General features: G+C 38.0%; 1 protein-coding gene across 12 annotated transcripts in view; it reads right to left on the minus strand.

The window, feature by feature from the left end:
• Positions 1-24,566, minus strand: part of PBRM1 (polybromo 1) — a 64,732-nt gene that overhangs the window by 12,923 nt on the left and 27,243 nt on the right. For all 12 annotated transcript variants that reach the window (XM_075096343.1, XM_075096339.1, XM_075096334.1 and 9 more), the window contains 14 exons: positions 23,148-23,289; positions 22,468-22,565; positions 19,072-19,348; positions 17,862-17,967; positions 15,989-16,631; positions 15,555-15,766; positions 13,806-13,991; positions 11,860-12,017; positions 10,676-10,942; positions 9,453-9,598; positions 8,989-9,146; positions 8,121-8,304; positions 6,657-6,867; positions 2,445-2,646 (listed from right to left, as the gene is read on the minus strand). In XM_075096343.1, coding sequence (XP_074952444.1) covers positions 2,445-2,646; positions 6,657-6,867; positions 8,121-8,304; positions 8,989-9,146; positions 9,453-9,598; positions 10,676-10,942; positions 11,860-12,017; positions 13,806-13,991; positions 15,555-15,766; positions 15,989-16,631; positions 17,862-17,967; positions 19,072-19,348; positions 22,468-22,565; positions 23,148-23,289 — 2,990 coding nt within the window. The remainder of the gene's footprint in view (positions 1-2,444; positions 2,647-6,656; positions 6,868-8,120; positions 8,305-8,988; positions 9,147-9,452; positions 9,599-10,675; positions 10,943-11,859; positions 12,018-13,805; positions 13,992-15,554; positions 15,767-15,988; positions 16,632-17,861; positions 17,968-19,071; positions 19,349-22,467; positions 22,566-23,147; positions 23,290-24,566) is intronic.

Consider the following 24,566-nt stretch of genomic DNA (forward strand, 5'->3'; position numbering starts at 1 on the left):
GGCATTTCCTTCCTTCTCTTCACTTCTGTCATTTCAGGTAGCAATGACGACGCACAGAATCTCCTAAATTTACTACAGACAACTCATATGTGAATGAGCACAAAATACACAAGACATTTAAAGGTAGATCCTGAAGTACAAAAATGAGATAATCCTCTTCAGAGCAGAGCAAGTATCTGGGGAAAAGATGAAGCAGCTGTTCTGACTCTCACCTACTTTTGGCCAGCTAAAAAAAAAAAAAAAGGTCAGACAAAAGTAAAAGTTCTCAAGACACACTGATGAATGAGAAATTACTTTGAAGAACCTGACATAGGACAGTACTTGAGTTTTACTTAGTCTCTATCCGCGCCGTGACTGCCATGGAACTAACAGATGAAACAATGCTGCCAAATGGAACTGTAGCAGGTGCCTGAGAAGTTCAGCCTTGAGCATTCACCTTAATACTCAACGCTAAACAATCATTCAGGCCAGGACTTGAGATCAAACAACACTTCCAAACACATCTCAAGAGACAGGACATAGACCTTCTGCTTTGAACAGAGCTCTTCCTTAAAACAGGCCTTTACCTCAATCCCATGCATTATTTTAGTTTAGTTTAGTCTAGTTTAGTTTATTTTGTGGAGTTTTCGCAGTGCAGTTAGCCATGCAGGCATTTCCAACACAGCCTGTTCGTTGCTCAACTTTTGCTAAAAAACCACAACTATTACCCTGCACATATACCAAATGAAATTTTCAGTGGGTCAAAATGGATCTGAAATGCAAACTACTTTTTACCAGAACGCGGAAAGGCACTTTTTCGCTGAGGTGTCAAACCATGCCTGTTCCCTGCTCTTTGGTGCACATCCACACTACAGAGCATGTGAATTTTGACTCGTCACAGTGGAAGGAGAGGAGTTTGTCTCCTTTCACATATGGTAAGCAAACACAGTTTGGATGCTTTGTAACCCCATCCCAACCCCTCAAAAACAAATAAAAGTAAGTCTAGTTCTGGGCAGACACCAAGCCAGAGAAACTGCAGCCCAAAACACAAAAGCTTTGGAAAATTTTAAGTGAGAAAGAAGATTGAAATGGAAGCACTTAGGCAATCATTAACACAGTGATCAGAGACTGTTGCTACCAGTACGTTACAGCTATGTCTTCCTGCAGAAGTGCAGGACATCAAGCTGCTCTAAGCTAGGAAGCGATGACATGCTAGCCATTCTACTGCTTAAGAATTAGAGGCTGTAAGGAGGAACCTGTCAATAAAAAGACACATGTGCACCTAGAAGGGTGTAAAGGAAAACTAAAACAGGAAAAAAGTAAGGCCCTAGTACTTTAACAAGAAGAGCATTACTATTTCCCTTAACAGCATTTGCAAAGAAAACTTGCACTTAGCTGAGTGGTGCTGTATTGCTCTACAAAACTGCAAGGAGGTACTACTGCAAATTTGGAAAGGACTGAGGCAGCTGAGGGTGGAAAGTGATAGCATGCAAACTTCTAGCTTGAAGATAAAATCTGCCTTTAAGTTATGAGTATGCAGAAAACCTACCAAATCTCATTTTTAAAAAAGCAAAATTATAACTTAATTGGGCAATAATTTTCCAGGGTGTTGAAACTTTCTTATCCAAAATAGCATTTTCCACCAATAAAATTGCAACAGTTGCTTAAAAAAATGGGTTTTATATTGGAAGTGTAGCCACGTTATCAACTAGAGTAGTAACTATGGATGTTAAGCCAATGTGTTTGGCTTGGGCAAGGGCCTGCAGTTAAGGATCAACTGTATTTTATTTTAATCAAATAAAAGTTGAAATACAATGGCCAATATCAGTAGGAAAGAAAGAGAGAAAGAGAGAAAGGTCTAAATCACATGCCTATGAAATACTCGTAGGCTTACTTCAGGATATGAAATATCTCAACAAAATCAGTTACAACAGATGATTAATACTGAGACTGAACAATAGGACATGTTTACAGTATCATAACAGATTCTGTATCCTTGATTTTATTCTACCAAAGCTTTTTAGGACTTTAAATACTGTTAATCAAAGAACTTTTTCCCGTTCCACTATAAGCCTTCTTACCTGCTGCTACAGCTCTGAAGAGCTTCTTGTCAGAAATTCCCCCCAGCCCTCCTTTAAGGCAACTTTCACAAACCATTTTTTCCAACTGACTTTCAGCCCAGGGACTTCATGCCCCTTTACTTCTAATTTGTCCCCATCTTCTTGGTCTTTGTTTATTTGGTTATTTGTGGCAAAGACAATTTAAATTATCAGCTGTGTACTACATAACAAACATGCTCTTTGCTCCTCTTCAGTCATCTCTCAATATGAACTTCTCTTTAAGGTATGTCCAGAACACAAACAAAAATATCTTCTTTCATTAAACCCGTCATCTGAATAACAGTGATGAACGTGTTGGGAAAGAAAAAAAGCAGGAAAGTGTTTAACATCTTAGTCTTTATTTACCTTCATATTCTGCTTTCTTTGTTGCTTCCAAGTTTCTCCATTCAGTTCCTACAAGCCTGCTGAGCTCTCCAAAGGAGTAGTCTGGGTGCTGAGCTTTAATCACAGCTCTCATCTCGCTGCTAAATAAGATGTACCCACTCATGTTGATCTTCCTTTTTGATCCCTCCTTCTTGGTGCTGCCCTTAACAGACTTCGGAGTGGACTGTGAGAAAAGTGTACAAGTGACCACAAGTGTACAAAAGAGAAGCTTCTCGACATACAAAATTCAAAGCTGTAAGAAATAGTATTTTACAATATTCCTGCATTTCTCTTGAACGTATTTGCACAAGAGCCATCCAACCTTACAACCCGTGAAGAGAGACTGTATCTACTGATGGATGGCAAGAGCATACACGCACACTTATGAGAAGTACACAGGCACAAAACATTTTTTTCAACCCAACCCTTCCAGACATATTACCACCTTTATAACTGAGGCTTCAACAAAATTCTCAGTAAGACAACACAGAATGCTTACTATTAGCTAAAATCATTCCAAACTGAATGAGAGGACTAAGAAAGGCTGAGTAGCAAAAATAGCAAATAAGTGACTATTTGGAAGGCCAGAAGAGAATAAAAGTAATTACATCACAGATTTCATTCACTATGCTGTTCAGAAGTATTGCCAAGATAAGTTGAGTAAAACTTTTTATTTGCCATTGCACATTTTCGTGAAATGCTTCCCCATTTCCTCCTGGGCCTTTGCAACCCCTAACCTCCCTGGCTCCATTTTCCACTTCTGTCATCCCTAAACGCTCCCTATTTTGCCTGCCAAGCTTTCCTTTCTCTCTAGTGTTCACCTCCCATTACATAAGTAGCCATTTCTCCCTGAAAAACCCAAAGCCCAGTTTTGCTGATCACTCTTTTCCTGCACAACAGGTTCACGTCATATTCTGTATGTTGATGGGTAACAAAAATTCTGCTCCTTTGCTTTTCCCACCATGGATGCTCCTGTTAAGAGTTCCTTGATGTTTCCAGCCATCAAAAAATTAACCTATTCTGACAACCACTGAGATACAACAGCTGGAACCCCCTTTTTGAAGGCTTCTTCCACATATATTTGTAACAGGAGACCATAATTCACCTATACTCTGATCAATAAGGCCCACTAATGTATCATCATACCAAAACCCTCCAAAGGCCCTTCACATATCCTGAACATTACAGATTTCTCACATCTTGAAAAGTGTAATTGTTTCCAAATACCTGGCAGGGAAAAAAAGGAAAGAAAAATATATGCAACTGTTATTCCTATCCTGAAATTCTGGCCACATTACTAACTCCTTCTACTTGAGTCCCATAGGTCAACACTCTTCTCTCAGCTAAAAGCAAAGCTCCAGAGATACCAAGATGCTTAAAAAGTCTTGCTCATCAATTTAAGCCATGCACTGGATAAACTGTGGCATACTTCACTGTATTGTCAAATGGCAATCCACCCTTAATGTTTTCATTATGAACCTAAAGACCACACTTGTCTTTTTGGGAGGAAGTCTTCTAGGTTTGTCTCTAAGATGCAGGAAGTGAAGAAAACTCCACACAAGGTCTGGGATGACACACAGGACATGTACAACTCATCCTGGCTTCTTGGGCAGGTCCACTATGGCAGATGGAGAGTTCTCAACTCAGAAACAGGAAAATATTATGATATATTTGGCCTCTTGCACATCTGCCTTAGATAGCTGCAAGTTGAACAGCTGGTTTTGCCTTTATAGTGCTTGCAACAGTTTCAATAACAATAATCTAATGTAAAAGCCTACGCATCAGTTTAGAAGGGCAAATGACTTTGAGAAACTGTAAGAATTCTGAATTCAGTTCTTCTATTCTCCATTTTTTTACATCTCCAATACAACCATTTTCAAATGAACAGAATCTTTCCCATTTGAATCAGATAACTGCATATTCAGTTTTATATGTGTTAAGAGAAGAAACAAACCAGGACCCCCTTTTATGCCTTTTTCAGCCATACTGCTAAAGCAAAATATGAAGTTGCACTTCTTTTTCTTTTTTAGGTTCGACTTGATTCACAGCAAACTGCAGCAGGAGAGCATCATCCACCTATTTGTCAAGACCCACAACAACACATATTCATGTGTCTTGACTCCTTTAATCCCTTGGTTTAGTAAGAGCTTCTTTGTTATCAGAAGAAAAAAAGTTTAAAAGTTCTGAGGTTTAATAGTTGTTAAATAAAATTCCATACGTTTAGCAGAACATGAAGCAAACACATGCCTTTTACCTAGGAGCTCTGTTTTAAAAGACACTTTTCACTAGGGACATAATAGAACACACCGTCTGAAAAGAAAGTTTATTTCTGTGCTATATGTTAGTTATCTCTCCACCAGAGTGAAATTGTGTTCTGAATGGCAACTCAGACACAACATGCCTCTTCTTTCCAAATCAGCAGTGTGAGGCACCTGCGAGGGCACTTGTGTATCATCATTCACTTTCTTAGCATGCATTGCTGTTGATCCTTTTCAGTTTTCCCAATTTATTTGGGTTTTTTTGTTTTATTTTGGGGTTTGGTTTGTTTCGTTTTTGGGTTTGGAGATTTTGGTGGTAGCGGGTTTTTTTGGGTGTTGTTTTTGTTTTTTACTTCAAGTTCTAGACTTCAGAGTTCACATCTGTCTAACGGTATATACACACATGTTGGATATATCCCTTGAGCCTGACTTCTCACCAGTTACCCTGAAAATTCTGCAAGACTCTCAACCTGGCTTTTAAAATAGATACTACACATTAGCATTTAAAACCTCAAGATAATCTAAGCTATCTATGCAGCTATGTAGAAAGACAGAAAACACAGGAGATCAAAAGACAGCGAATGCTGCAGAAGTTAGTTTAGTTTGAGGACATTTTCAATGTTCAATGACCCCTATTTAAACTGCTTTCAGCAGCTGCCATGCTTAACAATGGTAATATTTTGATTTATAAGAAGTTACCTTCCCCTTCCTAAAGCGTTACATTAGTTGGTTAATGCTGGTAGCATGCTTTCTATTTGTAATACCCTGCAAGAGTTCTCATGCTACTTATGATATTCATCACATTAAAACAACAGCAGTGAGACAACCTTGAAGAGGAAAATGCATTTGGTGGTCTGCCCACATGGCAAAAGTCACAACCAAACCAAGCTAAAGCTTTCAATTTCATCAACTCTATCATGACATCCAAAGATAGTTATTTCTATCCAGGGGTTGTATCCCTCACTCAACTACCAATGAGGTTGTCACTTCAAAATCAATGTAATGCAGCAGAAACCTAGATTGATGGTTACAAAAATGTCTGAAACCCCCTCCTGTTCCCAGCAGGTCGTTCCCATTGCCTCTTTAATGCTGACATTAGCTTGAATGCAGCAATGCGATGAGAAAGATAAGGGATTTCATCCAGTTGCAAACAAACATTTTTTGGTTAGGCTAATTTCCAGTTAAAGCAGTTCCTCACCCTGCTTCAATACTCAGTTACGTAACTACCAGGGCTTCTGTAAGAAACACTGCAAGAGAGGGAAGGGGATCAAAAGCACCCCATTTGGGCAGCAGCAATGACCTATGCCACACCACACACAATTCCTCTTATACTTCCTATCCATTTATCAGCAAATTAATACTAAAGCTTCTAGGACATCCGGGTCTCCTAACTTTTTTAACAAATTCTTACTTCCAAGTAAGAATGGTACCTTAATAGTGAGGAAGTGATTTTTATTTTCCCCCTTTTGAGGACAATCCCCAGCATTTTCTAAAAATGTAGCAAAGCCGTAAGACCCCAAATGCTAGCTTTTTTAAAATTTAAGGAAAAGGTTAAAAATGGGTGTTCGGTAAATTGAGAATTACAAATAAACCCTTACACCCCAACTTTATAGTCAATATAAGGATCTGGTATTTCTGGAAAAGTGTCATAGAAAACCTACTAATCAGAAATACCCTTAACATATCATACAAAAATGTACCGTAGATTTTCCTCAACTGATTTCCTTTAAAAATATTTTAATGGATTTAAATATTATCACCTGGATATCATACTGGATATGCCAGAACTGTTCCATGTAATTTATTCCATAGATTCATAAACTGAAGTATAAACCTCTTCTGTGTATATGATACAATGTTACCGTTTCTTTGTTTATTTGGGTTAGGGAAAGAATGCAGAATATAAGTTTAAAGATTTCTCAAGAAAGATCCTTACCTGTGGTGGAGTATAAGGCATTATATCCAATTCACTAGCTAGTGGGGTCTGAAGCTGAGGCATAGAAGGTGTTTCAGTCATGTCACCTTCCTCTTCTCCCATCTCTTCCATGTCTTCATCACCACCTTCCAACTCAGCAAATTTTGCTTCTAGCTGCTGAATCTTCTTTTCCAGTAGTGGAGATGGTTCCTTCTGAGGAACTATGGGTTTTCTAAAAGGTAGAGGAGGAAAACAAAAAGCAGATGACAAATACACTCACACTTCACAGGAAATAGCATCTATTTTTGAAGAGAAAACCAACTTTTCTTCTTTTATCACTGAACAACATGGAAACAACGGTGACACAGGATGTGCCTGTGCTTTCTTTAAGAACGCTGAGCAGAAATCATTTGGTGTCTATGGACAGTGTTTCATTTCAGTCGCTTGTTTGATGGAGTTTTTAAATTTTATTTTTTTATTTTTCATAAGTTAGAAGGGGATTTCAATGCAGCAAATACTTCATTTCTGCAATAGAAGGCAGTTAACACCACATCTTCCTTAGATTTTACACTTGTACTTAAGTTGGAACTTAATATTTTTATCAATACCGATGTTTGCCAAGTGGAAAGCTATTTGTTACCCATAATGAAGACTTAAGTATTTTAATGACATGTAAGAGAGTTTACCAATCTGATAATGTAATGACTTTTACTAAAGTCAGGAGAAGAAAAGGAAAACATCTACTGGCATTAAGACCATGAAAAGACTGATGCTACCTGGACTTCTTTCCAAAAATGTGATTAGTTAAAATTCATCTTCTCCTACAACTATGACTTTGTATATACATACTGGGTTTGGCTGGGATGGAGTTAGTTTTCTGCATAGTAGCCTGTACAGTGCTGTGTTTCAGATTTGTGACCACAGGAGTATTGATAACTCCATGCTGTAGTTATTGCCGAACAGTGCTGGCACATCATCAAGGCTTTTCCCCCCCCCACCCACTCTGCCCCCCAGCAAGTAGGCCAGGGTGGGCAAGAAGCTGGAGGGGAGACAACCAGGACAGCTAACCCAAACTGACCAAAGGGATATTCCATACCATATGATATTGTGCTCAGTAATAAAAGCTGGGGGAAAAGAGGAAGAAGAGAGGATGTTCAGAGTCATGGCACTTGTCTTTCCAAGTAACCATTACGTGTGCTGAGGCCCTCCTTTCCAGGAAATGGCTAAACATCTGCCTGCTAATGAAAAGTAGTGAATTAATTCCTTATTTTGCTTTGTTTGCATGTGCAGCTTTGCTTCACTTATTAAACTATCTTTATCTTGACCCAGGAGTTTTTCTTCCTTTTGCCCTTCTGATTCTCTCCCCCATCCCACTGTGGAGGAGTGACAGACTAGCTAGTCGGGGACTTAGCTGCCAGCCAGGTTCAGTCCACCAAAATACAAAAGAGTGCTCAGGCAACCCCAACATTCCCATCGCATTTTTACCTAAAATAGTATATTTCATCATCTACCACTTTTGCAGAGAGTGAAAACCTCTTCAGCCCTTTAAATTTCTTCATCTGTTTGTCGCTTTCATTGTAGCGGCTCTCACAAAGAAAAACATCGTTTTCAGAGATTTCTGTTGGTCTGCAGGACAGGAAGTCTTTGAATGACAGAACTGCACACTTTCCTGCAGAAATGAAAGAGCTAGGTAAAAAGGCAGCCACGTTTGCAGACATTTTACAAAAAGTGTAGAAACTCAAGTTTTTGCCAGTCTTCGAACTCTGGAAGATTCCCAGTATTTGGCGCAACTATAAAAATACACCAATCATACCCCTGTTAAATAATACCACTCGAGAGAAACCTACACAAACTTAATGCAGCTTCGGGTTTTTTTAAAGAACAAGAAAACCTGCAAAATAACAAAAATAAATACCTGCAAAATAACAAAACCCTGCGATCACTAGTCTGTTAACTATATGCAGCACAGCATCATAAACACAAAACACAGTATATAGTCATCACCTTATGCAACAAACCAAATCTCAGCTCACTTCTGGACTGACTTTCCACGTTAAACATACTGGAATAATTACATTAATAAGCAAGAATAATGGAGTTTTATGTTCTCTGTCTGCAGACACTTTGATATCATACATGTAATTCCCTTATTGTAAGAAAGCTTCCCTGTTGTGAAAATTCTCACGACAGGTCCCAAAGACAGGAATGCATATTAGAAATGGACTCTGTAATCTCTCTTCCCCCACTCAAAAAACATACTTGTAATCAAGCCTACGCATACCTATGAATAGTTTTAGATTGTATTGGAAAAAGAAAGAAAATGTCCATTGGATTTAAAGTTGTTAATAATTACCCAAAATGCAAGTCATTGGACAGGTCTCCTCCAAGTTACTCAAAAACACTTCCTTCTTGTAGAACATTTTAGTTGGTTCATGTTCAGTTTCTTCAGGATGTATAAAGATTGGACCAAAGAAATATGCAGCTCCATCTCGGACCCACATCTTTTCAATTCTGGAAAGAAAACCAAACCACTAACATAAATGAAATACCATCCCTCCTAAATGAGACAGCTGGACACACTAGGTTGTTCAGGAAGACTGTCAGCAAAAACACAAGTACAAATGAACAGCCTATTCCAACTGTACTACTTTTTTATTAGGTGACTAAACTTCTACCTCAATCTATTAAGAGCTTGTAACATTTACCTTACTTCAGAAGATTGTTCTCCCATCCTCTTTTATACTTTTTGCAACAAGCCCATCTTTTGTCCAAGTTATTTTTATGGACACAAACTGCAGATTAAGACATTGCACCTACCTTCCCACCCGAGGTCGCACTAACCCATGTGATTTTATGAAGACACAGTCCCCAACCTTAAGCCACATATCATTGTAGCAGAGCTGTTCAAAGTAATGGCAACCAGGTTCTCCATTGGACATTTCTACCGGAACATCTTCTTTGTCCTGCAGAAGAATATGCATTTAGAAACTTGTGGAAGAAGGAAAACCAAAGACATAATTAAAAAGATGCCAGGTACAAGTAAAAGACTTCACTCTATGTTGCCAATAATAGGTAAACACTAAACAGAGCTGTACATGCGAGAGTGAGGTGCCTTGAAATTTGTAAATGGAATAGCAAAGCCAAAGATACCCTCCATGAATGTCACAAGCTTTCCTATTTCACAAAGGTGTAAATTGGCCAGAAAAGTAATTTACATGTCCCTTTTTGTTCTACTGCTTCTAAGTTAAGTCGCCAAGCCAAGGTTTGTTAGCTTATTTTGATGGTTTGTTTTAAAGCACAATAACATGCTTAAGAGGCAAGAATTAAGGTTATGGCTAAATTAACCTACTTAGAAATTCAATTATTCAACTCTCGTATACAATAATATGAACACTCCATGTATTGCCTGCAAATTCACACCATTTGCCCTTTTTAATTTCTTACTTTTTAGTCAAAACTTACATTGTGCCTCATTTGACCTTTTAGTCTAGGACTTCAGAAAGCCAATGGAAACAGACTATCTCCCCAAGGTGTGGAAGGAAAATATCCCACAAGTTTGCATTCTCTCAGTAGAAATAATTCCTTCTTTTGTCATGATGTAAATAAATACAATAATATATACTAAATGTCCAATTAAAGCTGACAAGGAGTGTGCTGGGTATTCTGTTCTAAGGTTCCGTTAGAGAACAAAATGTAATGTGGATTTATTTTATGACTTTAAGTTTATTTTTTATGTCTAAATTTATTTTAGATAATTAGAAAAAGCGCACGAGAGAAAAAGAGGGAAAAAACCAACAAACAACCCAAAACACAAACCCTTCATATGATCAAAAGCATTTGTAGAATCCAGCAAATATATAGTTTTAGTCTATTTATATTTTGTTTTTATTTACAAATGTATAACACTTTATAACATAAACATTATATTTATTTATATTATATTGTGTCTGGATGCTGTGAGACGAAAGTCTTGAAGGCTCACATTTTGTCATTCTTTATCTGTCAAATATTATCGATGTTCCACTTGTTATCTTGCATACCTTTTCAAGATGAAGGATACTTTCTTCCACCTTACTGTCCTCCAATGTTTCAGCATGTTTCTCCTCATCTACTTTGTCTGTATTAGCAAACACAGAAGCAACACGGACCACAGGCAGGGGTACATCTCGTGGGACAAATCTTACAGAGCTTACAGGCATAGTCCACAGTTTAATCTTTTTAAAAGATTTTGTCTTTGCAGAATAACGTGATTCACAGACATAGACATCCTCATCTCTGAAGTTTTCAGGACACAATTTAAAATATTCCTGCAGATTGAAGAAAAAAAAGTTGAAATATTTCAGCAACACACACACGCATGACAGACACACAGTGAACTCCCTCTCATATTTCCTGGCTTTTTCTACATTTCTATCAGAAACACTTTCAGACTAACGAAGCCTTTCTGCTGAGTTCTTTTCTTCCAGTTTGACATCCCAGTTACGTTAAAAATTAAGAGCAAACAACAAGGAATCTCACCCTTAGAGAAGAAGGTAAATTCAGTAAGGTTATCATGTGAGAAAAGTTAGGTTTTGTTCATGTCACCAAAACAGTACATTAACAAGTACCAAGATCTGCAGCCCAAAACCACCTTTACAAGATTTCTGAGCTTTGACTTGGAAAGAGGACATGACCACCAAGTTGGGGGGGGCCGAAGAAAGTAAGCTGCTATGTGACTGTGATACCCATTCATGTACTCAGCAGCAGTACCACTTTTTTCTATACAAACACACTGCCTTTTAAAAACTGGCTGAGATAGATATGTTGCAAGCAACCAAAAAATCCTCAGCACAAGGATGATGTGGAATCAATCTTGAGACAGAGGTGAAAGACTCATGCTCTTACCAAGCTATTAAAGTCTTCCTCTCTACCAAACCTAAATCTACATGCTTTTATGGGAACCTTTAAGAAGTTACCTGCAATTTCTCTACCACATGCTATGAAAAATCAGTTAGCTAATTATCTAATAGGCATATGATTCTACAAGCCAACCAGCACCGAGAAACACCAACACCTGGAACTACATACCTCATGAAGCAAATTAAGAGTACAAACAATACACAGGAGCAAGTCCTATTTTATTAAAGTATTAGTAGGATGTCCCTAATAGAATACCTACACCTCTTCAAGAACACAGCATAAAACATATTATTTGCTTAGCAAATTAGTCTGAACAGTCTCTCACCTTAACAAACATGACCACGCATTTGCCTAAAATTTTGCTAACAGGAACTTTATTGTAATAGTCACTTTTAAAAACTTCTTTCTCCAAGAATTTTCGTGTTGCAAGATGAAACGTTTCATTTGGTCGATAAAACCAACAGCCATAGAGCCATTTCTCTCCTAAAAAAAAAAAAGGCAAACCAAAAGACACATCAAAAAAGAGGGAAAAAGAAAGCGAAAATTATGTGAAATGGTATATTCTCTAGAGCATGAGCAAGAAAAAACAACTATAGATGGACTGATTGATTAACCAAACAGCCATGTAGTCATTTATACTGAGAAGTAAACTGTTTTAAAACAGGACAAGATTCCTTAACTTTTTCAGGTAATGGAAAGCAGGTGGCTTAAAAAGCCTGCAAACTGTTTCTTCCCAGGTAAAACCTGACTCAGCAAAATAAAGGAGGAATCAGTTCTGTTGAGTTAGATGACTTCAGGAAACAGTCTGCAACTTAGTTATAAATTTTGACTTTCAGGCCTTCAAATGGCTTCAAAGTCGGTACAACAACTACCTGATCATTTGAAGAACCTTGGATAACTGGTTTCAAGTTTTTAAAGAACTATTTCTTCCATGTTACACTGTGACAAATTCAAATTGTTAACAATGATTTATAAATAAGTTAGAAATATGTATATTTTTCTAAATGAAAGAAAACCTGCAATCTATAGACTGAACCAGAATAAAAAGTGCTATTCACTTTCTCCATCACAGACAAATGAACATAAGAAACACCCAGCTGGCCAAACGTCTATCTACCCAAATACACTGCATCCAACTGAGTGAGCAGGACAGGCTATTAGGAGAACACATCTGATCTTAGCCACTCCCTGTAACTCATTCCACTCCTCCTACAGTCACTGCATTAGGGGTGTTAGAGAGCTATTCTCTTTATCTGACTATTTTTTACTGGTTATTCCCTTTATTATTTGGTTTAGACCTGTTGTTGTACATGGACTTGTCCACCCATTTTTGAACCCGCTGATATAAACTGCTTCCACAAGCTCCTGGGGAAGCCAGGAGGCCCACTACCCACTGTATTGAAAAGCCAAGCACTATCATGTGTTTTAATCTGATTTATTAGTGTCAATGAGTGCCCTCTAACTCTAGTACTGCTGGATTTGTTGAATAGTATTTCTGCATTCACCTTATCTACCTACTTCATGATTTTGCAAACCTTAATTTTATCCTGCCTTATATTTCTCCTCTCCAAATTTAAGAGTCACGACCTTTTTAATCTGTCCTTGTAACACACCCACTCCATCCCTTTAAAAAAAAAAAAAAAAAAAAGCGACAAAATGGCTAACTCCGCTATACCCCACTGTAGTTCTGTGATTGTAGATTCCAGGGTTGCTGAGAGGTCACCATGCTTATCACATACTCTTGTCGTATCTCTAGCCTTCCTTACACTTCAGAGAAGTACCTGCTGCAAACAGAAGGCATCCCTGATGAGAAAATCATTAAATAGTACTTGTTATGGCCTAAGAAATGGAAGATTCAGTTCAATTCTGCAATTTAACAAAGTCAAGTTCTGAAGCCGAGCTGTTCTGTGGAATATTTGCAGTTAAATGTGCCCAACTTTGGTTCAGATTCCTCAGCACAGAAAACCCCCATGTGTTCCTCCATACCTAAATTACAAGAAGCCCATCCCACTTCGAAAAGCTTATTTTCTGGGATGCTTAAATTTGAGGGTAGGTAGAAACGAAAAACAAAAAAGCACGTGCTGATCCAATAACTTTGTACTTGTGATATCCTTTGGAATAAAGCAAATTAGAAACAAGAAAAATACTCACCAGTCCACACATACTTCTGCAAATAAAATAACATCTACACAGGAAAAGCTCAAACTGAAAGTTTTAAATAGTAATAAGAAGTTTCACCATATTGTTTTCCTATAGCAAAGACATCCTTACCAGCTGAATCTTCCCACAGCCTCTCAATACAGACTATGTGAGGTTGCAAGTTGGCTTCAGCAGGCTCCACATACACATAATCTCCTACATGGTACATGCTGTTCTTGAAGCTGCAATCCTGGCTGTAGGTCCGATGCAAGCTTGACAGTCCAGCTGATCCAGAAGAATCTTCACTCTTTTCAGCTTCTTATTTCAAGAAGGGAAAAACAGATGTTACCAATGCTACCTTTTAGAGCTACCAAGATGACCAGGGGACTGAAGCATCTCCCTTATGAGGAAAGGCTGAGAAACTTGTGTTTGTCCAGCCTGGAGAAGAGACAACTGAAGGGGGATTTCATCAATACTTATAAATATCTGAAGGGTGGGTGTCAGGACAATGGGACTGGACTCTTTTCAGTGGTGCCCAATGACAGGACAAGGGACAATGGGCACAAGGTGGAACACAGAAAGCTCCACCTCAATATGAGAAAAAACTTTTTCACTGTGCGGGTGACAGAGCAGTGGAACAGGCTGCCCAGGGATGTTGTGGAGTCTCCTTCCCTGGAGACATTCAAAACCTGCCTGGATGCATTCCTGTGCTCCTGCCCTAGGCGTGCCTGCTCAAGCAGGGGGGGTTGGACAAGATGATCTCTAGGAGTCCCTTCCAACCCTCACCATTCTGTCATTCTGTAATGCCACATTTCCACGTTAGCCAAGATTGCTGATATGAATGCCCTCACCCTTAGCTGAGTGCAAAGTGCCATGTTATACCTGATGCACCCCTCTGTCACTGACTTCCACTGTGAAGCAAGGGTTTAAGCATGTTTTGTGCTGCTAGCCTTTCTGCTACTGGTGCTGCTGAAGGTTGGGTTACCCTTCTTTGGCTGAATTTTATTGAGCTCTCCCAGTTAGTGAAGAGGAACTCAATGACAGCACTGAGCTTAGAAGCCTTCAGAAAGGCATATTTTGCTTTCTTTGGGATTTTCAGGTCTCAAAGGAAGATGGGAAAAGGGCATCACAGCGGTTGTCCCCTTATAACACTGAGTCTGGTTGGAGTAATCAGACTTTACTGCTGCTGACATTAGTGCTATGTGGGAAGATGAACCATGTTAGACAATTCGAGGACTATTTGCTAACAGCTCTGCTCTCATCTGTGGAAAGGAACAATTAGAAAGCTTTATTCATTCCCCTAGACCTGCTCCACGATGACATGTAACAGCCAGGAACCATGAAACACAAAGGACATTCACAGTAGGTTTCTTGACCCTACAAAATAATGCAGGCCCATTTCTTCACACTCACAGTAGCCAAGTAAGAAACACAAAAGGCTTACTTAAATACTATTTCTTTAGCAGTGTTAAAAGCTACATCAGCACGTCAAGAAACCAGTATTTGTCAAAGAAGAAACAACAGTAAATTGGAAGTCATTATTGGCAGCAAGCTATAGTAAAAAACTATTGTTTTCTTTGATAATCTCCTTGAAATAAGACTACTGGTACTCCAATGTGTTCTGATTAAAGAGTTTACATAAGGTTAGTTTCTACCTACATCTCTTTCTTAGAGCCATCTGGCATGGTTGATAAGGATCAAAATAAAATAAATCTCTCATAGCTTTAAAATGCAAGACTCTTGGTGGACAACCAGACTATTAAGGTCCTTTCAATAGGCGAAGTTTCAGCAACAGCAGAGCACGTGTTATATGCATAGGTAGGTTAAAGGCATAGGTTTTTCAATTAATACATTTAAAATTAATGAAAAGAAAGTAGCTACCTCTCTTCTCCTCCTCTCTTTTGAGCTTATCCTCCTCTATTTCTTTGGGCAGCTTTTCCTTCTTTTCCTTTTCTACATCATTGTGAAGATGCTTAGTGGTATAGCTGAGAGCAGGTGACAGAAGAATCTCTCCATTCTTACAAAGTTCATCTCGAATTTTAATAAAGAACTGCTGAAGTTCAACTGCATCCTCGTAGATCTCTGAATCAGTCCTGTACAAAAATACATACAACAGGGCAGAAACATAGTTTGTGCAGAGTCAAACAGAATACTAAACACATACCCAATCAATCACCACATTTAGTGATAAAACTAAAGCTTCGCTCTACCAATAGATTTCTGTGCCTGCCCATAACAAGCAGCAGACAACACTGGCAAGTCATGCTCCTCACATGATAAGACAAATACCACCTGAAAAATATAGCTTTGCTCACCTGTTCATTCTCCTTGCCCTCTCCAGTACCTCAAACATATTCTCCTGGAACAAGTCCAATCTTCTATAGCGATTATTTTCAACATTTTTGCGGATAATATCAAAAGTCAGAGGAGGTTTATTTGGGAAGCTGGGATCAACAGCAGGAATCTCAGCTAAGGAGTCGCTGTAGCATCTGCCCTCATCATCCTGGTGGCTCATCACAGATACAAAAAGGTTATGGATGAGTTCCTGAATTAGCAAAGTGACATTGGGCACATGAGAATCCTCATCTCCTTCTATTTCTCTCCGAGTTTCAAGCAAAACTTTATGCAGGACCAGAGCATCTTTATAAATCAAAGATTCAGGCTCGTTATATGTGCAAGCATTATTGAACATCATTACAAAGTCCTCTACCATGGAATCAATATCCTGGTATTTATTTGCCATCATATGACTTCTGATCTTTTCCATGTCAACAGGCTTTTTAATGGTGACATAATAGTCAGGAAGTTCAGACCGAGATGGCAGCCTCAAGAAGATGGCGCTCAGACGCCTGCCTCGTTTATCCGTGTAATTCTTAACTGCTTCATACACCTCGTTCAATTTCTGTTGCATTGGAGTCATGTATTTAGATTTTTTAGGAGAAATGCCACTTTTTCTACCTAAGCAGAGAAAAAGGAAACAATTTACAAAACAGAGCTTGCATGCTTCTTTGCCCATCTCCTTTCCATTGGAGAATTGCTTATTGAAGAAACACCCCACATTATAGGCAGAAGACTTGTGAGTCTTTCCAAGTTGCAGCTTCCTTTATTTTTCATAATTGCATGAGTATTTTTTTAAGATGTTATTTTTGGCAAACACAGGATCACATGTTTCTACGTGATCCACCTGGTGAAGGTCTCCTCAGATTGAAGCATGGAAAATATCTTTTCCTACCTAATGTTATTAATAACTCCTCTAAATTAAATTTTATCTTACTAGCTCTACATGAATTTCTCTCTACAGTCATTAAAAATCCAGTCACCACAGGGGTTTTGCTACTACTAAAATGAAGTATTCTAAACATTATCAGATTCCTTATGACAGGTTTATGCCAATTTAAAGAGGATTATTACAGGTAAAATGTAAAATAAGGCCTCTCATGGGATTATCAGATTATCTTTTTTGATTAATTCAGAACCTGCACTGTACTGCACAGTCGCTGTCTGTGAAGTCTCTACCACCTGTACCTTACCCAAGAGCTGCACAAGAAGGCTGTGTGCAGTTATTTTCTTTAAGCTTTTCTGTGCAATTTTAACCTTCTCTGTTTGCTAAGTCTGAACACATACTAAGGGGACATAAGATTTGAGTAGTAGCAAATCTAGTTCTTAAGGGCAACAGGTCTAGGAACAGATATTGTTGGAAATTTCGCTTCTTTGTTTTTCAAGGCTTTCAATAATTTTCCAAATAAAGCTCGCATTTCTTTTATCATTCTGTGGAAACCCCAGACATTTGACCAGGGAAATTAAGAGCTTTACTCAGTTTGAGAAGCACCTTACTTGTGAGCAATCCCAGTAGCATACATTAAGTATGCTAATGAAGTGTTACTGAGCACATAATGAAGTATCTAACATTTGGATAACACCACATGACTAAACCAACCTTTTGTAAGTCTTCCCTCTTCATTCTAAATTAGTTTTCTTAGAAAATGCTATATGCAACAATTAAATTCTATTACATGCACATATAAACACACCATTGCTTTCATGATTTTGAAAATATAATTCAACTTTGCATGTCAGTGTAAATTTGCAGATCATGTCTTCAATCCTAAAAGGAAGATCTGTTAGTTTGTATTGTTGCGTTTTCGTAAGTGTTGAAATGAGACATAGGAAGGCACAAGGTTGCCTTACTTAGCTTTAGTTTAGGGGATGCAACATCATCATCTTCAGCTAGAGGTCCAAGTTCTTTCCTTTTTTCTTTAAGGATCTTTTCCAGCATATGGGCATCATTATATACCTATTATCAGTAAAATAACCAAAAAACAATAAAACAAGGTTTACCATGTTTAGACTAGTTTAGAACTAGCCCCTTAGAAACATGTAAATGTTAGTTTGAAAAAGATGAATGCAAAACCAAGTACTTGTTTGAAAAGAAGGACTTATTTCTCAGATGTACACCTTTAACAGATTTATACAGATAAGCAGAACTGATGAACACCATCTAGATCAGGAAGACATAAATCTTAAATAAATTATCCAATTAAGCTGCATTTCTATTCCAAAGACGACAAAACACAAGGTGCAGTTGTCTTATCAAACTCCTCATCAAATCATTCTTCTGAGCAATGAAATCTCTCTTGAACTATTGTGATTCCATCAAGGTACACAGGTACACAGAGCTAGAACAGTCCTCCTGGGTCTTCAAATCCAACCCTGGTGAAAGCAACCTCATCATGAAGTCCTGTACAGTAGCTGATCAAGTTCCTCATTAGAAATAGCTGGAGGTTTCTTACCACCACGCTGTTCCACAACATGCTTGCTGCCTGAGAAACAACACAATATAGAAACACCCTACAATGTACTTTTAAGTGAAAAGCATATTCCCTTCAGACTCCTTTTGCTAGACTAAACAAGTCAGGTCTTCTAGTCTGATCACCCACACTCTCCCACTTCCATGAAACAAAGCCGGTTTCTTTCCACCTAAGACATCCCTCCTCAGAAGTTCTGAGCTCCAAATCACATGCTGATGACCGTTCACTGTGCAAATACCTTCACATGATTAACTGACAATGAATAATGACAATTTAATAACCAGCTTTTTTTTTTTTTTTAAACATACTAGGGAACATTCACCTGACATTCTTTGTAGTGGAGGATCAAGTTTAGCTAACAGGAAATAAGTCTAACCTTCACAACGGAGTATGTTGCATTTCATATTTACAAAACTATAGACGAAGACAGAATTTAAAACACAGTAGAAAGAGTCACATTTCTATTTTAGTTCAATAAACAATTATCATAAATAATATGAATAATAGGCAAAGCTAAACCATCCTAACATAACTTACATGTCTGCAAAGAAACAGAGAGGTTAAGTGTGACTGGAGAATCAAAACACTACCTGGGAGCCTTCCTCATTATAATGCCTTGCATTGCGGAACATGAGCTTCATGTCTTCAATCATGGCTTCTTCCCCTGTGTACTTATCATTGCGGATGTTGTGTTCTATCATTTTCAAGTCCATTGGCTCCAAGATAATTTTATAGTAGTCTGGATAGTCTTTTTTGGATGGCTTAACCATAAACAGATCACAGAGCCGCCTGCCTGTGCCTGGTTCTCGAGCTTCTAGAACTGCATTATATAAGATCTTCATTCTTTGCTTTCGTATATTCTTTTTACTGTTAGGTTAAGGAGAAAAACAAAAAGGAAAAGAATAAATGTCAGGGGCTCTTGGCCCCACTTCCAACACTAACATAAAAATTAGATTCGTCTCTACCATGAGAAAATAACCACAAACACCTAAACACACACACAAGAAGTTCAACATTAAGACACTGTACTAGAAATGCAGGTCCATTTGCTAATAATTGACAGCATCATAACCAGCAGTCTGCTAAATAAACAGGAAACCAACTTTGAGATATGATTTTTCTTTCATTCACCTTGAGTTTAAGTGTTCTATAGAATAAAACAAACAACTAGTTTTCAGAAGTGCAAAGGTCAAAAGGAGCTCTAAGCACTTTCCAGCTGCAGAGAAAACAGATCAGTCAGGACCAGACATCTGAATCCAGAACCTCAATACCTAGTGCAAACAGGGAAAAACCCCTCAGCCAGTATCTTCATTATTACATCTGCTGAATACAGAACATCAAAGACTTGAGCTATTTTATCTCAGAATAATTCTGTGTCTTCTTCAGTACCAGACACAAGACGACTAAGGACATCAGGAATGCAGCAAAAAAAAAAAAAAGGGTCTGCAGCATCTATCAAGCGCAGTCAAATGAAGTTACAAGTTAATAAAGCTCACCAAAACTGCAAACCCGGCTAGAAAATGGCCATATACATGCTGCGTACATGCTACCACCACAAACTTTAGTGTCATCCTATGTGTAACTATTATGGTTGTCTCAAAAAATCTCACAGCACAACCAAGACACAGCTTATCAGGAAAACAGTTATGCCTGGCTCCTTGTACATACACTACATGATTTATAAGCAAATCAGGTAAGGGAGAGGAAACCTGATGTTAATAATGTATAATCTCAGCTCCAATACCATGGCACTCCTAGAAATGCACATTCCACAAAGCACTTTTAAACCAGCTTCCATTTGCAGTTTCTTTAAAACTTATTCAGGTAGTTATAACTCTGACTACATTATCTGTAAAGACAACTACCACCTTCATTTGCAGAACGGGCAAAACATCACTGTTCATCAACTTGCTTGAAACCGAACTGCATCACAGATTTTCCATCATCTGGATCTTTTCCTCCTATATTTAAAACATATCTAATCCAGCACAGCCTCATGCTTTGGATACCTCTTGCTCCTTGGTGAGGTCAGCAAAACAGCATAATGAAAATTAATTTCATAACATGTGAGAAAATTCAAGTTGTATCTTCTATAAGTTAAAAACTTTTTTCTGCATTGTCTTCACTGCTGGATTATCTTCACTGCTGGAAACTTGTTAGTTAGCGGTTCACACTAGCAGATGAGCTATGCCAGAAGAGAGGCATGCTTCCAAATTCCACATTTTAACATTTAGTTCAATATAAGTAGGTAAAGCAAAACCAAAGCAGAAATAAATAGTAAAAGGCCTGCCAGTAGCCAAGATTCAGGTCATGCATCTGATACATAAACAGGGACATTCAAATAACCTTCTTCTGTGTCACTATTATTTTCCTAATGGGAATGAATTTGCCTGGATTATTAGTTTCCTTTTTCTGCAACATTTTGGAATTCCTCTCCATGCTTCACTTCTGCTACCAGCAGCATTTACAATCTTTTACTTCCTATCATTCAGCAAGTGAAATTGACAAGTATTGAACTGATAATGTCAAAAGTATTTTCAGGTTCTCTTCAGGCATGAAAAAAATAAAATAATTTTGATTTCCCTTACCTATGGACACAACTTATTCCGTCTACTGTTCTTAGATGACAAGGCCTGACAGATTTTTTTCTTATAAGCATTTCAGTACTCTCTTGCACAAAGTGATCAAAAGCAATATAGGGTTAAAAGAACACTGATGACAGTTTGACTTGCTTCATTAGGTTAGTAGTTCTCTTTGAATCTGAAGATTGCAAAACTAGCAATTTTTGCAAGTTGTTCCTTCCTGATCTTCATTTGGTACTGTGGTCTGTCTTACCGTTACCCCTACTTTTCTTCTTAGTAACCCTAGACTGTACCACCTCCTAAATCCCTGTTAACATTTTCTCTCTGCAGGTTTTTTAATGAGTGTACATTGTTGCACTTATATGTTACTCTTAAGTGAATCTTTGCTGATGCTTTATTTCATTCCCTTTCTCCCTCCACAACTGCTCTCACTTTGACAAAACAAAGAACTAAAAATACAGGAAGCTGAAGGTCATAAGCAACACCAAAAAAGATGCAGAATTACAGTTTTACACTGGCAGTTGCTACTATTGGAATGATACTATGAAAAGTTGGAATTTATTTCAAATTATACCATGAGGCAGACTAGAGAAACTATCATTTGCTGGAGTGAAATACATCACTAATATTAATTACACAACAGCTATCACTGTTAAAGAATACTTTCCATAAACTAGCATTATTGCTCACTAAAAGAGTATATTTTTAAAAACACTTTTTGTTTACATTACAGTATCCAGAATAATCAACCTATTATACGCAGTTTATCTATTTGTCAAATACCCTCTTTGGCCCAGCCACTGATGGGCAAGTAACAAGAGAGTGTAAATTCAGAAGCGAGAGAGAAGCAGTCCTCTAATGAAGAAAACTCGTCAAGCAGAGTTCAGGTCATGGAAAGAAATGAAAATATTTATGCCAGGAGACTTCATCAAGTAAGAATATTTGTAGAGTAATACTATAAACTTTCAAAAAATTAATTCAACTATAGCATTACCTTTAATTATATTCCGAAATTGCTACCCAACTTAAATAGTCATATATCAGAAGTAATAGAAAAGAAGCAACCATTGCTAACAACCTGTGAAGACAGTCCACACACCAGGCTAAAAAAAAAAACGAAAATAAAAATAAAAACCCTGAAATTCACTGACAAAATTACCTAATTCAGGGTAACTATAGTGTCCATGCCACTTACTGAACTGATGTTGACAACAGCCAACTAATAGGCAGAAAAGGAAAATAAATTCAGCAAATAGTTTTGAATTAATTAGAACCAACACTTAATGAGGTTAAGTTTCAGAACTACAAATCCTTACACAAATGCTAAAAACCATGGCTTAATATTGTCTTTAAAAAATAAAAGGTGTAGTAATGTCATGGTCTGCAGGAACTAGACGTACATACCTTTTCCTCTTTGAACTTCCAGTATCAGATGTAGCAGAAGAAATCATACTGTCCCCATCCTCGATGTCATCTCTCCTTGCAAGCTCCTTCTTCTTTGCCTGAGAAAAGAAGAAATCCCTGAAGCCAAACTCACTGCCGGACATTTCCAGAACAATATTAAACATCAGAACAGATCAGATGCACAAAGAAAAATGCAACTACCGGTTTTGAGAGTAAACCACCATCAAAATATTCCCAGTGATTTATTCATCACAAGTTGGCTGAGACAAAATATCAGTATAATTCTTTTCAACTGTCAAAAAAATTTTTCAGGAATCAATTTGAAAACAATGCCATTTTAGACTGCAGCACTTAACTGGAACTCTTCATGAAATCTGAAGTGCTTTAGCATCTTCCAGTTACCTGCAAACCCTAAAAAAAACCCCACATCAATCTTCTCACAATCTAATTGGGTTAAGAATCATAGTAAGGAATAAAAGTGACGAAAAGAAATCACAAAAGGCAGCAGGTGTGCTGAAGAAAAATCACCCTATGATGCTCTTCGTTCCCATACTTCTCTCTAAGCAAGAGAATATTACTGCAAATACAGGTCTAGTTAAAGATTATTTCCCTAATGAATGCTTTTCTGAAATAAATTAACATGTGAAGTTATATCCTTTTGATTGTTCTACTCCACATACCTGCATAACCTGCTGCATTTTCAGTACTCTCTTATAGATGGCAGAATTGGGAACATTGTAGCGCTTGGCGTTTTCAAACATCAAGTTCAGATCAGCCTCCAACTGATCTAAAGTTTCATATTCATGGTTCTTCAGCTTGGTTCTGCAAAAGAGTGGAATATCCAATTGGTATTTCTCAAGTTTACATTGCAAAACAGTTCTTCAACATCTTCATTATCACAATAGGTCAATATCCAAAGAGCTCTAATTACAGGAATGTGTTTTCTTTTTCTGATGCTGCAGTAGCATCTTGCAGTTGTAACTATTAGGCAAGCATACCTCCTTTTAAAGAATTATTTCAGTAATTCTGAAAGCTGCCCCCTTGAAAGTTGTGCAGAATTAAGTTCTGTTCTCATACTTTGACGAGATGTGGCACAGATGAGGCAGAGGCACAACCTGCTGAGACTATGCCAGTATGCCTCAGGGGCAACCTGTAGGCCCTTGTTATGATGTCAACACAACGGGTTATCTCTGCACAGCCACAAATGCTGTGTTCCCTACACAACATCAGTTCTACTCACCCTCAGTAAGAAACAAAACTGCCCAACACCTCTCATACTAATTCTCTCCATTTTTTGCCTTCTCTTAATGCCACCTGGTTGCTGATTGGTACCACCCATGCAAGTGTACTTCATGTAACAACAGTTAGAATAGGACTAACGACAAAAAAAAAGTAGTTTTTCATATGCTAAACAGATGAATCAGTGCACTTGGCTTGCCAATAACTTAATGCATTTTCTCCTTGCACAAGTGGTGAAAGTTTTAGCCAACTTTTTTAAAGCTTCCAACACCTCATTAAACACAACAGAAAACAGTAATCTACAAGAACAAAAAAAGCTCAAACCCTATCACAACTGCAAAAGACAAGACATTCTCCTTCACACCTCCTTCCTGACCCGCTTGCCTGTCACATCCACTGGTTACACACCACATTTAACCTGCTCACCACCTTTAAACCTAGTCTGGTATCTACAGCATCCAGCTGAATGTGAACCTGCCTAATGGAGCACGAGCACTACCACAAAATAAATATAAATCTTTCAGTCCCAAACCTTACCCATCAATGCTATCTTGTAGCTGAACCAGCAAACAAAGAGTAACAACGTTCAACTTGTGTTAAACGGGACTCTTCACTGGTCAGCCAAGGATGAGGAAGTCATGGTTGGATTAAACATGGCACAGAGCTTGCAGCTGCTATAAAAACTACTGAGAAGTGCACATGTGTCTATAAAGCTGTTGAGATGAAAATACATTTTACAGGAAACATCCAACTAACTACATGTTGCCAGGATGGCAGCTGCATGTGCCTTACTGAAATGTAGCATATTTCTTCTTCATTTCTTCCAGATCTGAAGAACTAGCATGTCCTTAATGACTACG

The sequence above is a fragment of the Phalacrocorax aristotelis genome, chromosome 6, assembly GCF_949628215.1.
Source record: "Phalacrocorax aristotelis chromosome 6, bGulAri2.1, whole genome shotgun sequence".
Classification (NCBI taxonomy): Eukaryota; Metazoa; Chordata; class Aves; order Suliformes; family Phalacrocoracidae; genus Phalacrocorax; species Phalacrocorax aristotelis.